Genomic DNA, 14,195 nt, shown 5'->3' on the forward strand with positions numbered 1-14,195 from the left:
CCCATAAGGAGTGAGTGCTGCGGAGGTGCACCAGCACCGTGGAAGCGGATGAGAAGAGCAAAGGAAGCCGCCAACAAGGAACTCCATCCCAGGAAGGACCAGTGACGTGAAGGTAAAGGGAGGCACTGGAGACCCCTCTAGGGATACAGGGACGGCAGAGAGGGGGGACACAATGTAATGTTTGTCACAGTGGCAACAATAAGCCCACTGACCAGCAGAGACGGATCAGGGACTGTAAGAATTGCAAAACAAACATCTGAGGAGAACTTCCTCATCGCAGTGGCAGCAATAAAGCCCACCGACCCCAACAAAGGATAACCGAGCATCCAAGGAGAATGTCCTCATTTCAGTCACATCAATAAGCCCACCCAACACCAGAGAAGGGTCTGGTACCCCAACATAAATGAATTGGGCATTCAAGGAGGACTTCCTCAACAGAGTAGCTAAAGAGAAGCCCTGTGACCACCAGAGAAGGGGTTGGGACTTTGCTAATACCGAGAGAGACTGGCAAAATATACATCAAGTGGAAAGGCACAAAAAATAACTTTTCAAGCACCAGGAGAAGGTAGTCATTCTCCTGGAGAAGAAACTAAAGCCTATAGAACTCTCAAGAGACACCAGGGGAAGGGAATCATTTCCCTCTGGCCTTAATATGAACTGTACAGATACCAGGAGAAGGGAGTCATTCTCCTAGTCCAGAATGTGGAGTTGTGCAAAGACTGTGCGGAACCCTCTAGCCGGGGCAGGGAGTCACTCCCCCTTGCACCCTTTGTGCAAGAGAACATTTCTTCGAACATTTCCCGAACATCAGGAGAATTAACTTTCTGTTGGAGTATTCTTTAGCTGGTAGTGTAAGGGATAGAAGTAGGTTGTGACACAGGACAGTGTTAGTTTGAGGCAGGAAACTCCTCTTTGAAAATGGCGATAGTGAGTATTTTTTCTCTCCATAATAAATGTTTATAACCATCACCATGCTCCTTTTTGTTTTTGCTTCCTTCTTCGAAACCCTTACAATACATTAATATTATAACAAACACAATTTCATATACAGGAGGCCACTGGTACGCCATCAACGTGTACTCTTCATCATTTAGAACTGCTACAGGGAACAAGGAATGACATACACTGCTTAGACTTTTTAAAGTATGGGTCACATTTGACCTGGTTATTTGTTTCTCAAAATATACATTTGATTTTTAGATGTGATTGTCTGCTGTATTGTCTTTTCTAAAATGCACTATTCGTAAAATATTAAACATCCTATCTTCATTGTTGTCATGCACGTTGCACTGTGCCCCGTCAGCAGTAATGTGTAAATGAAAATGTGAGTTTTGCTCGATTTTATTGACTTGTTTACCCCTCTAAATGCTCAATGTATGTTTTTTCTATAGTGAAGATCTAAACTGCACGCAAAATACATGATCTCTCAACTACTTCATATGTATTGTGTTCTTGCCAATTTTTTACTTTGATTTAAAGGAGACTGTTGATGCCTGTGGCACTAGCGATGTCCAACAGGTGAATATTTGAGAATTGTTTTATTTCATAACTTGTACATTGATGCTGTTTAAAGTTGCATTAATAACTTTGTATTTAGGAAGTGACTTTTCGATCATTGATAATATGCTGTTTAATATCATTATTTTTATTTTGGGGTTTTATCACTTTAGTGCAGAAGCATTATTCTGTAACGGCCACTCTTCTGTACTTACTGAATAATATACATGGTGAACATTTAGGTTGCTAATTTTTTTTTGTTATTAGTATATGTAGACAACTATGAATTGCATGTAGTACCATATCTAATCACAAATTAAATGCAATTAAAACTCAATGTCATACTAACTCAATGTCATACTATCAAAATGTCCTCTGCTTATTTCATGTTTTGCAATGTACAATGAGTGTATTACTGATGTGCTGGAGCTGGAAGACGCACAATGGGCACAGGTATAAAAGTTAAAGTGACAGTCATGTTTATGCATTGTGGTGTCATGAACCTTACACTGTGTAAAGTGAAAAGTGATTTGTTGAATTTACTCACTTGCTATTTCATAGCAATTCTGATTACACTTTTTCCATAGTCAATATGCCAAGCACATGCAAAGAATTGTTTTTTTTAAATATATGATTATATATTGTGTTCTCATTACTTTTTATCTATGATTTTCAGGAGGATACAGTAGTGCTAACTGTTAGCCCCACTCCCTATGACACTGGCGATGTACAACAGATATTTCTTTAAAGCTAATTTTAAAATGTGAATATCTACAGTAAAACAGAAAGGTGATGGCTGGAAGGTTTTGAATTAATCATAACCACGGGCAAAGCTCTGGGCATCCGTCCAGACCATCGTTTTTCAGCCTGCCAAGCCATTACAGAAGGGGAAAAACCATATGCACATCAGGCTTGGTCCAACCCCAAAAGGGGCAGTCCAGCCCGAACTGCTAGGTCACATCCCTTCTGCACGAGACCTCAAGCATCCCCAGACATGTTTCAGCATTGTTGGGCGTCATCAGTGAGGAGTAGCTTGGGTCTCTAGGCTCAGCAGACTCGGGACCCACGTCTGGGCATACCGGTCCCACTCGGGGTGACTTTGACAAAACAGAAAGGTGATGGCTGGAAGGTTTTGAATTAATCATAACCACGGGCAACCTCCGTTTTGCCAATATCTACAGTAACACATTTGAAATGTGAAATAATAACTTTCTAGTAAAATTGCTTGTCTGATCCTTTGTAGTAAGTCTTGGTAACATTATGCCTTTACAACTAAAGTACATTGTTATTGGTTCTTCTCTTGTGGATGTAAAGGCAAATCACGTTTACATATCAAGTAATAGCACACAAGGAAAATGGTTAGATTCCAAGAACGCTCACTCACTGCTGCAATCTGCAATATAAAAAACCCATAATTTCACATGAAATGAGAAACACTCAATTATTTTTCATTTAATTAATTTGTGCTTTACAATGTGAAAGGATTTTTACTATTCATGCAGTGGACCAGTAAGAAATGCAAGGACCACAGGTACAAAAGTTGAATTGACAGTTGTTTTCTATTATATTTAGAGCTAGCAACGCGTTCTGTAGACAGACATGATAACACTCCTCAATTGTTGAAAATCAATGATCCTTTGATGTGCTTTGCACCCTAAAGTAAACTGCACTGAGAATGGGCACGTGTGGTTGGTTGACAAACACCGGAGCAGACATTGGAGGGAGGCGAGAGTTGGTGTGCTGCTGCATACTGGGACCACCTGTGCTCTCTCATCACGTGGCATGGTGCAGTTCACTGCAGTGCATTGTGATGCAAGTATCTCGAAAACCGTGCATCCTACGGTCTCGAAACGTGGTTTTAGAGGTCTTTTGTTCCTCGTAGTGGGAATCGTCCTTCTATGACTACATCGATGTTTCACAGATTTCAGGCCAGCGTCTCATCTGGAGGTGCTGAAATCCAGGTAAAGGGGTGGGGTGTCCAAATGCCATGTAGCCAGTAATGCCCGGAGGGTCCTAACAGCCAACTATGTACAATTTGGTGCAGATTGGCTTAACATTGTGGAATTTTATAAGGAACAATACTTTGCCAAGCCACAAGCCCACAAACACATTTTTACTAATATAGATAGAAAGCGTTCTGTATCATTTCATAACTTTGTGTATGCCATTTTTGAAGTTATTTCTTTGAATCTGTGTTTATCTTTTGTATGTCTTTTTTTTAAGAACAAGATAATGTAACATTCTGATTATGGTACAAACAACATTATTCAAGGAACTTAGCCATACTTTAAATTGATGGGCATGGAATTAATTTGTATTTTATAGGTGAAGTTAGAAGTTTTTCCATAAGAATGGATGTTCAGGTACATTTGAATATATACTTTGATTTTTAAAATTCATGTTCATAATTCCTTGTAGATCTATAAATGATTATCAGTTATTTTATTTGTACTATTACAGGTGGGAGATGCCATCAGCAAATTGACTCAAAACGCATTAGAAAAATCACGGTAAATACAAAATATGAATGAAAACTTTGACTACTTTTTTTTATTGAGGTCTAGGAAAAAGGATAGGATGACTCTGACCACACCACTTAAACGTGCTGCCACTTGTCAAATTGCTGTGACTTGGGAGGACTTTAGTGGGAGCTTGCAATTACTCATCCCCATGTTCAGACGCAGGATGCCAATGTGCAGTGGGTGGAATGTGAGCAGAACCATCACTAGCGAGCCAGGAAGGTAATGATGCTTCCTTGTTGATGGCACAGAATGTCCACCTGAACAGTACGGGAACTCAGGAGCTACATTTCCCAGACTTGCTTTTATATATACAAAGAAACGTCAGGCACTTCAGCGCCAAGCCAGTCTTTGCCAGTATTAAAGAAGCCATCTCACATCAGCTGTTTTGATTACTGTTTTATGGCCAGGTAGCATCCTCTCTGATGTTTGCATCAGGTTAGCCAAATCCACACTTAAATTAGACCATTGCATGAATGTTTAGTATTTCATTTTGGTCTGAGGCAACTACCGTACTTTAAATTGCTTTTCCTTGTAACTCAGGCATTACCTTTTTGGGTAAATTGTGTGTGCATTGTGCTCCGAGACATTCACTCTGGTGAATTTCCACTTCCTCGTGTAATCCTGCAGAGAGATAAAGCACTCTCGGTACGGGAAACTGGGATTTTCATCTCCCAGACTTCCCTTTGTCTATACAAAGAAACGCCTGGTGCTTCAGCGTCAGCGCTTAAGCAATAAGTCGGTCCATGCCGTTCTATGCCATTCTGCCAGTTAGGCTGCTTTACTTTGCCTCTGTCTCTGTCTAATATGACACTCAAACATATGCAAGAACACATTTTCGGTTTTGTACACCTTCCTCATATTCGCTTTCCACCTAGCCTATTTGGCCACCCATGTGTTGCGCAATAAAGACCCACTCCCTGGCGCTTCACCTCTCTGCTCCCATTAAGCTCTCTGCCCTTTATAACAGGCATGGACTTCCCAACACAAATTCCCCTGTTCTTGCAAGCTCAGAAGGCTGCAGGGGAGGCGATTCGCTTTAAAATACTTACACAAACAGAAAGAGGATAATCACCCAGCTACTTAGACTATAAACACTGTCACACCTACTTTGTCATCCAGTTCAGGTAACAGTTGCTCTACATCGGACACCCAAGTTGTCATGGCCTCATTCTCATGCAACACCATGTCAGGCAGCACCCTACCTCTGACACCTATACAGGATTGCAGGACTTCTTCCACTGGCCCCATTCCGTCTATCCAGCAAATGGCTGACCTGGGTATTGTTTCTGAGCCGCTAGGGAAATTTGATACACTGACTAAGCTTGGTCACTGTCCATCTCCCACACAGACAAATACACATATTAAAGCTAAGACTATGGACACCAAATTCTTCAGGCATCTCTTATTAACACAAGATCTTTGAATGCCCATGCAATAGACATACATGACTATATTATAGAACAAAACCTAGACCTACTATGCCTTACAGAAACATGGCTGCAAGACTTTAGCGGTCCCACACTCGATCTTGCGGTACCGGATAACTAATCTCCCAAAATCGTGCGACTGGTAAAAGAGGAGTGGCGGCTATCCTCGCCAAAGAACTAAACCTCTATGAAACCACTTTGACTTGGCCAAGATGTGAGATTATTCATCCCAAATGTTCTACTGCCCACTCTATCTGTGTCAATATCATACTTGTGTACCGACCACCAGAAAATATATCCAACTTCAACGAAGACCTTACCCAAATATTATCACCACTTAATAAAGCAGGCAGCGCCACACTAGTCCTAGGTGATTTAAATAGGTGGCGTTGTGAGACTCTAAACCACGAAGCCGTAAGCCTGGAAACGCGGTTAAACAATGATTTTAAGGTGCTCAATCAGGAACCCACTCGTAGCAAGGGCAAGGACATTAGAATCACGAGAACTAGGCCATATATCTGGTCCGACCATTCTTTTGTCGAATTTCACATTAACCCTTGCAGCCTCAAAAAAAGCAACCTAAACCAAGTTCGGAGTAGAAATCTAAAAACAATTACTCCATCAGACAATGCGACATTGTCAACTAATTTCTTTAGGGACACCACAGATAGCGAGTTCCCACACTCTTTGGCAGCTACCTTTCAGCTGCACATGACCCACATGCTCGACTGTCTAGCACCTTTTTAAAACCACCACAGTTGGAGAAGGGACCTTACGTTAACTGCTGGTTTACTTCTGGACTTTAGGAACAAAAAAAAGAAGAAACAACATATCCCCAGAAAGAAATCTTGTGGCCTTGACGAAAGCCTACAAAACAGCAGCAGTTTTTGATGCAGAGAAAAGTTTCCTAAACCAACAAATTATGGAGGCCAATAACTTCCCCAAGCAACTTTGAAAAATCTTGAAAGCTCTAGAAAAGCCCAAAATACTTCCCCAGCTATTGCTGCTAACCAAAGAAGATTACTGTAAAATACAACTCGCCTTCTATGATTAAATCGATGTAGCACAGGAGAAAATCAGAACCCTCGCCCTCATCAACACCATTGCGACCCCAAGAGGTAGGGTTTATAGTAGTGAAAGCATCCGCTAGCTCCGCGATGGTAATGGCTCTGAAGGCAAAGAACAAGTTACTTACCAAACTGGTAACGTTCTTTCGACTTGATGTTCCTCCAAAGTGTTCCTCATCTATGACATGTAATGTCCACAGCTGTGCTGCTTCGGAAATGTGTTCGGCAGAGGGCGCCCATGCGTCGGGTCAAAGACCCTCGAAGGCCTCTGTCGATTGGTGACATCATTGGATGTTATAAGTAGGACGCACGGCACCCGTAGCCTCAGTTCCGTTTTTTCCGCAAATGTGTTTGCTTCGATAACTCTGTGCGCCTCGTGCCTTCTACTTCGTGTCGTGCTATTATGTCGTCTTCTTCCACCCCGACGACCCCGCTGTCTGGCTTCAAGAAATGTCGGGACTGCGGGTCCAAGATATCCATCGTGGACCTGCACTGTATCTGCTTGTGGTGCCTAGGCGAGTCCCACGCCATGGACGACTGCTCGAAGTGCCAGTCCTTCAATGCCAAGGCCTTGCGGGAGCTTAAGGGGAAATTGAAGGTATGCCGTGATTCCAAGCCTCGTAAATCAAAATCTTCTGGGCTGTTGACTGACGTGTTGAGGGGTGACTCCTCATTGGAAGAAGTCCGAGGAGATCTAGGTCCCGGAGTGGTTCGCGCCACTCTTCCTCTTTGTCGAGGCGGTCCCGGAAGCAGCGTCACCGTTCGCCTTCCCCGTCCGATGACGACTACCCGAAGAAGGTGGCCTGCCCCACTAAATCCTCTACCCCTGAAGAATGGGAGTCTCTTTCTGGAGCAAATGTTACAGATTTTCCAATATGAGGGCACAGTTTCATCCGCACCTTCGGTTGAAGCTGGCCTGGAACATTCTCAGTCCGATACTTGTGCGCCCTCGGCCCGGGTAATCGGCACAATAAGCATTGGGAGCCATCAAGGTCCAGTTCAGACAAGGCATTGGGGGATCCCCAGAGACGTTCCAGGTCGTGGTCTTCATCTCCAGCGAAACCGTCGAAGCCTGTGAAGTTGTCGAAGAAGGTGTCGACACCAACAGCGCTGTGTCCGTCGTGTGAGTCTGTCGGGTCTTTAACCCCGGTCAGGCCTTTGAAACATTTGGCGCCGTTGTCGACGCCGACAGAGCTGTCGGCGCTTACTGGGCAGAATTTACTGTTGGAAGCCCCTGTGGCTGTTAAACCTCTAAGGAAGGCTCTTTCTAAGTCTGTAAAGCCTGTTTCAGATAAGAGGTGTACTCCTCTTCCTAGGAAGGAGTTCTTTCAGTCTCTCCAGAATATCTTTGAAGAGGAAGAGCGGTCGGAGGAGGAGGATGCCCCTTTTGGTCTTCCTTATGGGACGCCTGGTGTTCCAGAACGTTTCATTTCAGAGGAAATGATTTGCGTCAATCATTGCATGATGCCAGTGGCCTAGACACGTCTCCTGAGATGGAGTTTGGTAAGCCCGAGCCTGGTGATCATGTCATATCTTATCGGAGACTGATTTTGAAGGTTGTCGAGTACCTGGGTTGGTCCAGGCCTCCGGTCGATTATGTTCAGGATGACCTTACCGACATCTTGGATCAGGGTCCGCCCACTGACCCGGTGTTGCCATTTCATGTGACTTTGCAAAAGAGGTTGACTGCTACTTGGACTTCCACAAAGTCTATTCCAGCGGTTAACAAGTTGTTAAGGAAATACCACCCATCCAGTAGCAACCCCGGCTACCTGTCCACACACACCCCACTCCCGAGAGTTTGGTGGTCCAGGCAGCTATGGCCACCTCGAAGCAGGCAGCGTACCCTACCATCCCTCCTGATAGGGACGATAAACGCATGGATGGATGAGCGCACAAGGTATTTTCTGCTGGGAGTGTGGCGCTGAAATCGGCCAACGCCACATGTGCCTTGGCAACGTTTTTGCACACTCTGTGGAATTGTATTTCGCTTGCGGCTGAGCATATTCCCGAAGGGGAGGAAAGGGATGGCTTTCTAGCTATTGTGCAGGATGGCAAGGATACCATGTGTGAATCCCTTCAGTCTGGGTTGGACACTGTGGATAGAGTCGCAAGTTCCATGGCTACGAGCACCGTCATGCGCAGATTTGCATGGTTGCGGAAGTCCGGTTTTGTACCAGATGTGCAGGCCCGTCTTCTCAACATGCCCTTTGACGGGTCGCATCTTTTTGGCAGCAAGGCTGACGAGAGCCTTGAGAAGTTGCAGACCTCCAAGACAGCTGCCAAATATTTGGGCGCAGCTGTTCGACAACCTCATCCTTTTCGTCCTAGGGGACAGCAATGGAGGGATTGTTCCTTTCGCTATTGCTCCTCATTTGGAAATGCAAAAGGGATGGACAGCCAAAGGGGCCAGTGTAAGTTCCCCCGTGGTGGACGAGGTAGGGGTGCCAAAGCCGCTCAGGCAGCTACCTCTTTGCCATCTGGCACTGCCGCTGCTAAACAGCTCTGAGGCCGGGTCCCGTTGTTCTCCAGTGGGAGGCAGGCTATCACAGCATCTTGAAGACTTGCGAGCCATTACTTCAGATGCGTGGGCTCTGGATACAGTCGCCCACGGTTACGGCCTCCCTTTTCTACAACGGCCTCACAACAATCCACCGGGGAAACGCTCTTTGAAAGTTCTGGATCCGCTCCTTGGGCAAGAGATTTTAGTCCTGCTGGAGAAAGGTGCTACAGAACCAGTGCCTGTGGCGGAGTGGAACAAGGGTTGGTATTCCCCTTATTTTTTGATACCCAAGAAAGACGGGGGACTGAGACCCATCTTGGACTTGCGATACTTTAACAAGTTCCTCAGGAAGGACAAGTTCAAGATGGTCACTCTTTGTCAGATCCTTCAGGCCCTCTGTCTTCAGGATTGGTTGGTGTCATTGGACCTGCAGGATGCGTATTTTCACGTGCCGATCCATCTCCAGCACAGGAAATACCTCGGGGTTGCAGTTGGCGGATCCCACTATCAGTTTCGCAGTTGGCAGGATCCCACTGCCATTCGGGCTCACCTCCGCCCCAAATGTTTTCACCAAGCTCATGGTGGTGGTGGCAGCCCATCTCAGGAGAGTGGGGATTCACGTCTACCCCTACTTGGACGATTGGCTAATCAGGGCGCGTTCTCCCAAACAAGCCTTGGATCATCTCAACGTCACCTGCCATTCCCTTCACAAGCTGGGCTTCTCTCTCAACTTTGAGAAGTCACATATGACACCATCCCAACAGCTCCAGTACATAGGGGCAATTTTGGACACGTCTTTGGGGATGTGCTAGGCACTCCAGGTGAGGGCTCATCGCATTCTTCAAAATGTGTCTCAAAATGTCAACAAGCCCCGAGTCTTCCGGCTTTTGAATTCTTAAGGTTGCTCAGCCTTATGGCATCCTGCATTTTTCTGGTGCCAGAGACTCACTTGAGAATGAGGTCCCTTAAGTGGGCTCTATGGACTCAATGGTCCCAGTTCTCTGGCAGGAGGTCTGATCTCCTTCATGTTATGCTCTGTCTCGCCGGACCTTCTGTGGTGGGCTAACAAGAAGAATCTCATGAAAGGGGAGCCTTTTTGGTAACCATGGCCGGAGGTCACAGTGGTGATGGACGCTTCCCTGACAGGGTGGAGAGCTCATGCCGACGATCTGTCCATCAGCGGACGTTGGTCTCCATTGGTGTCCAAACCTCACATCAATCTTAAGAGCCATCAGACTAGCGCTGAAGGCTTTCCTGCCATCTGTACGGGGGAGGAATGTCCTGATATTGACAGAGAACACAGTGGCAATGCATTACCTCAACAAGAGAGGAGGTGTAGGGTCACTGCCTCTATGGAGGGAGGCAATGAAGCTCTGGGTCTGGGCTATAAGCGAGGGAATGTCCCTATCAGTGGTTCATCTAGCCGGTAAGGAGAATGTGGCGGCGGATTCTCTGAGCAGGCAGAGCACAGTCTCCCACAAGTGGGAGCTAGCTCAGGGAGTCCTTAAGGCGATCTTTGCCCTATGGGTAACCCCACAGGTGGACCGGTTCGCAACCGGTGCCAACTGGAAGTGCGAAAGGTACTGCTCGAGGGAATTTGCTCCGAAAGGATGTCTAGGAGATGCGTTTGTTGTGGAGTGGCTCTTCCCGCTATTGTACTACGATCCCCATCATCCCTCAAGTTCTCAGGAGGTTGAGAAGGTTTGGGACCTGCATGATTCTCATTGCCCCGGATTGGGCCAGGAGAGCGTGGTACCCGGACCTTCTAGACATGTCCATCTGTCCTCCAATGCATCTGCCCCTCAGAGAGGATCTTCTCTCGCAAGAGGAAGGTCGGGTTCTCCATCCAGAGGTCAAGACTCTCAACCTTCACGCATGGTTTCTGAGAGGTTGAGATATAGAGATTGGGACCTTCCAGATGATGATATGGAGGTTTTGATTCCGGCTAGTCGGCCGGCAACTAAGTCCCTGTACCGTTGTCGTTGGCGTAAGCTATGCGACTGGTGCAGAGGAAAGGCTGTGGATCCTTTTCAGTGCTCGATTCTAGAGGTTCTCTTTCTTGCTTTCCTTGGCCCGCAGGGGTCTTCAGTTGGGCACCATTAAAGGTTACTTGGCAGCGCTGTCTATCTTTAAGTGCTCTTCAGAGGAATGCTCTTATTTTAAAATTGCACTGATCACTCCGTTTTTGAAAGGGCTCACGAATGTGTTCCCGTCGTCACCATTTCAGGTGCCGGTCTGGGACCTTAATTTGATTTTTAAATTTCTGATGGGTGATCAGTTTGAACCTTTGCACTCTTGCCCTTTGAGGTTGTTGACCTTCTAAGCCACCACCCTTTACTTTGTTCCACAAGGACAGGGTTGTACTGGTGATTCTGCCCGTCCTTTTTACCTAAGGTTGTGTTAGAATTTTATTTGGGTCATAAAGTGGTACTCCCCGCTTTCTATTCTCATCCTCCTCCTCCTAGTAAGAAAGAGGAACGGCTCCACAGGTTGGATCCTAGGAGAGCCTTGAGCTTTTATCTCTCCAGAATGGCCAAGCTCAGACTGGACGACCAGCTCTTTGTGGGGTATACTGGACACCGTTTGGGACAGGCTGTTTCTAAGCAGACCTTGTCTAGGTGGATTATCCTCACTATTTCGGAATGCTACCGGTTGGCTGGTAAAGACCCTCCCAAGGGTTTGCGGGTTCATTCCACCAGGGGCATTGCTACTTCGACAGCACTCCAGAGGGTTGTGCCGTTTAGAAATATCTGTGACACCGCAACGTGGTCTTCTATACACACATTTGTTAAGGATTACTCCCTGGATACGTCCCATGCTCAGGATGTTGCCTTTGGTAAGGCAGTGCTGTTCTCTGTCATTTAATGTCTAAATTATTTTCCCTCCTCTACTCCTTTGCTTTGGGAGTCTGTCATAGATGAGAAATACGTTGGAGGACACAATCCATTCGAAGAGCAAGTTACTTACCAAACTGTTAATGTTCTTTCGACTGGATGTTCCTCCAACATATTGCTCATCACCCTCCCAGCCTACCCCTCTCAAGAATTTCCCATGCCATTACAGCTTACGTCCCGCAAGGATAAGTGCAGTCGCTTTTGTGCTCTGGACATGAGTACCACACCTTGTGAGGGGGAAAAAACATGAACTGAGGCTACGGGTGCCGTGCGTCCTACTTATAACATCTAATGATGTCACCCTCGACAGAGGCCTTCGAAGGTCTTCGACCGGACGCCATCGACGCAAGGGCGCCCTCTGCCGAAAACATTTCCGAAGCAGCACAGCTGTGGACATTACATGTCATAGATGAGGAACACGTTGGAGGAACATCCAGTCGAAAGAACGTTACCAGTTTGGTAAGTAACTTGTTCTTTGCCTTCAGAGCCATTACCATCGTGGAGCTAGCGGATGCTTTCACTACTATAAACCCTACCTCTTTCCCAGGAAATGCACTGCTTTCTAAAGATCATCCTTGATCATAACCCCTACTCCTTTTCTCACACGTTTTGTCAACTCTTCATTTAAGCACAATAATGTTCCTGACTGCATTAAAAAAGTAACTGTTACACCAATAGTCAAGAAGCAAGGTCTCAGCCCTGAAGATCCCTCTAACCTCAGACTCATTACAAATTATTTTTTTCTACTTAGAATAGTCGATAAGATGACTACCATACAATTTTGAGACTTTCTGGACCAATAGTCCATCCTCCATTAAAGACAATCCGGATTTAGGGCCAACCACAGCACAGAGAGTGCCCTACTAGACCTTCAGACCAACATGCTTGACATGATAAAGATGTGGCCTGCTGATGCTGTTGGACCTACCAGCAGCTTTTGATTTATTCGATCACAACATCCTGCTAACGACCCTCCAAAGTACGACCAGATCCACCCATCAAGCCCTAGCATGGTTTCAATCTTTCTTGTCCAGCATAGTCTCAGCGGTGCATTGGGGAGGTTCCTGCTCTGAACCGGCTGCCATCTGTTAATGGGGTTCCCCAGTAATCCAGTTTGTCCCCAGCTCTCTCGTTAATGTATATATCAGGCCATTATGTGATAAACTGGATAAGGAAACTATTCTGTTTTCTAATTATGCCGATGATTAGGCAACTCCTGCTCACTCTGGATGGCAGCCATGACTCTCAAACTAGACAGCATCATTCACACAATTAAACGCTGGATGACAACCCATCAGATGTGCCTTAACAATTTGAAGACCTAGCCTCTTCTCTTTGGCCCTCAACAAACTAGGTCTAAATTAATCTCACGGTACACCCATTTTGAGATTGATGGTTGCAATATCGTTACTCTCAGCCAAGTCAAAACCTTAGGCACTTACTTGGACTGTTCTCTGAGCTCTGACTCATCTGTAAGTAACTTGGTGAAAACAACACATTACCACCCTAATTTGCTCAGGCAAATCAAGCCTTTCATCTTCTAAATAAACTACGGAACATTAGCCAGAGCAACCACCCTCTCTCGTTTAGGCTATTGCAATGCTCTCTTAGGTGGTGCATGGAAAGGCAATATCACCAAGTTGCAGAAAATTCAAAATGATACTGTTCGCATTAAGAACACAAGCTGGAGCGAACACATCTCAGAGCACAGAAAGCACTCCTCTGCCTCCCCTATACGTTCAAGAATTCAGTTCAAGATCCTCACAATGGCACATAAAGGTGTCTTTGGCAAAGCCCCCACCTACCTGAGAGAATGTGATATGATATGGCATTTGTAACGCGCCTATACACAAGTCTTTCAAGGCGCGATGAGGCAAGGGAGGGGAAACGGAGGGAAGACCGAGACAATGATCCTACTAGGCCAGGTCACATGATTGCGCAAGTGCAGGGGAGGGAGGAAGGGGAACAGTGCAGGGGGAGAGGGGAGGGGGCAATTCAGTACATAGGATGACGGTGAATAAATAAGACAATAAATAAAAGTGCAGCCAGCTAGTGGCAAGTGCAAGGGTAAGTGCAGACATCGGGAGTCGGGTGCTCGTAGGGGCTGTAGGGATACAGAAACAGTCCCTGAGTGCAAAGGTTGCCAGGGGGGCAGTGCAGGTGTGCAACTGGCGTGGGAGGGGCACCTGGGCCCGAGAACAGAGGGTATCCAGGTAAACCAGTGCAATTTCAAATTCAGCCAGGAGATCAGCAGGGGAGAGGAGGAGAGAAAGCAGAAGCAAAGA

The 14,195-nt window shown here is 46.0% G+C and overlaps 1 protein-coding gene across 1 annotated transcript in view; it reads left to right on the forward strand.

Annotated features, from left to right (window-relative positions):
* Positions 1–3,833: 3,833 nt before the first annotated feature.
* The window catches only part of PITPNB (phosphatidylinositol transfer protein beta), a 915,448-nt gene continuing 905,086 nt past the window's right edge, over positions 3,834–14,195 (forward strand). The window contains exons 1-2 of the mRNA XM_069619364.1: positions 3,834–3,860; positions 3,958–4,007. Of these exons, the coding sequence (XP_069475465.1) occupies positions 3,849–3,860; positions 3,958–4,007 (62 nt within the window). The 5' untranslated portion in view covers positions 3,834–3,848. The remainder of the gene's footprint in view (positions 3,861–3,957; positions 4,008–14,195) is intronic.

This window comes from Ambystoma mexicanum, chromosome 10 (assembly GCF_040938575.1).
Source record: "Ambystoma mexicanum isolate Mex_15411 chromosome 10, UKY_AmexF1_1, whole genome shotgun sequence".
NCBI lineage: Eukaryota > Metazoa > Chordata > Amphibia > Caudata > Ambystomatidae > Ambystoma > Ambystoma mexicanum.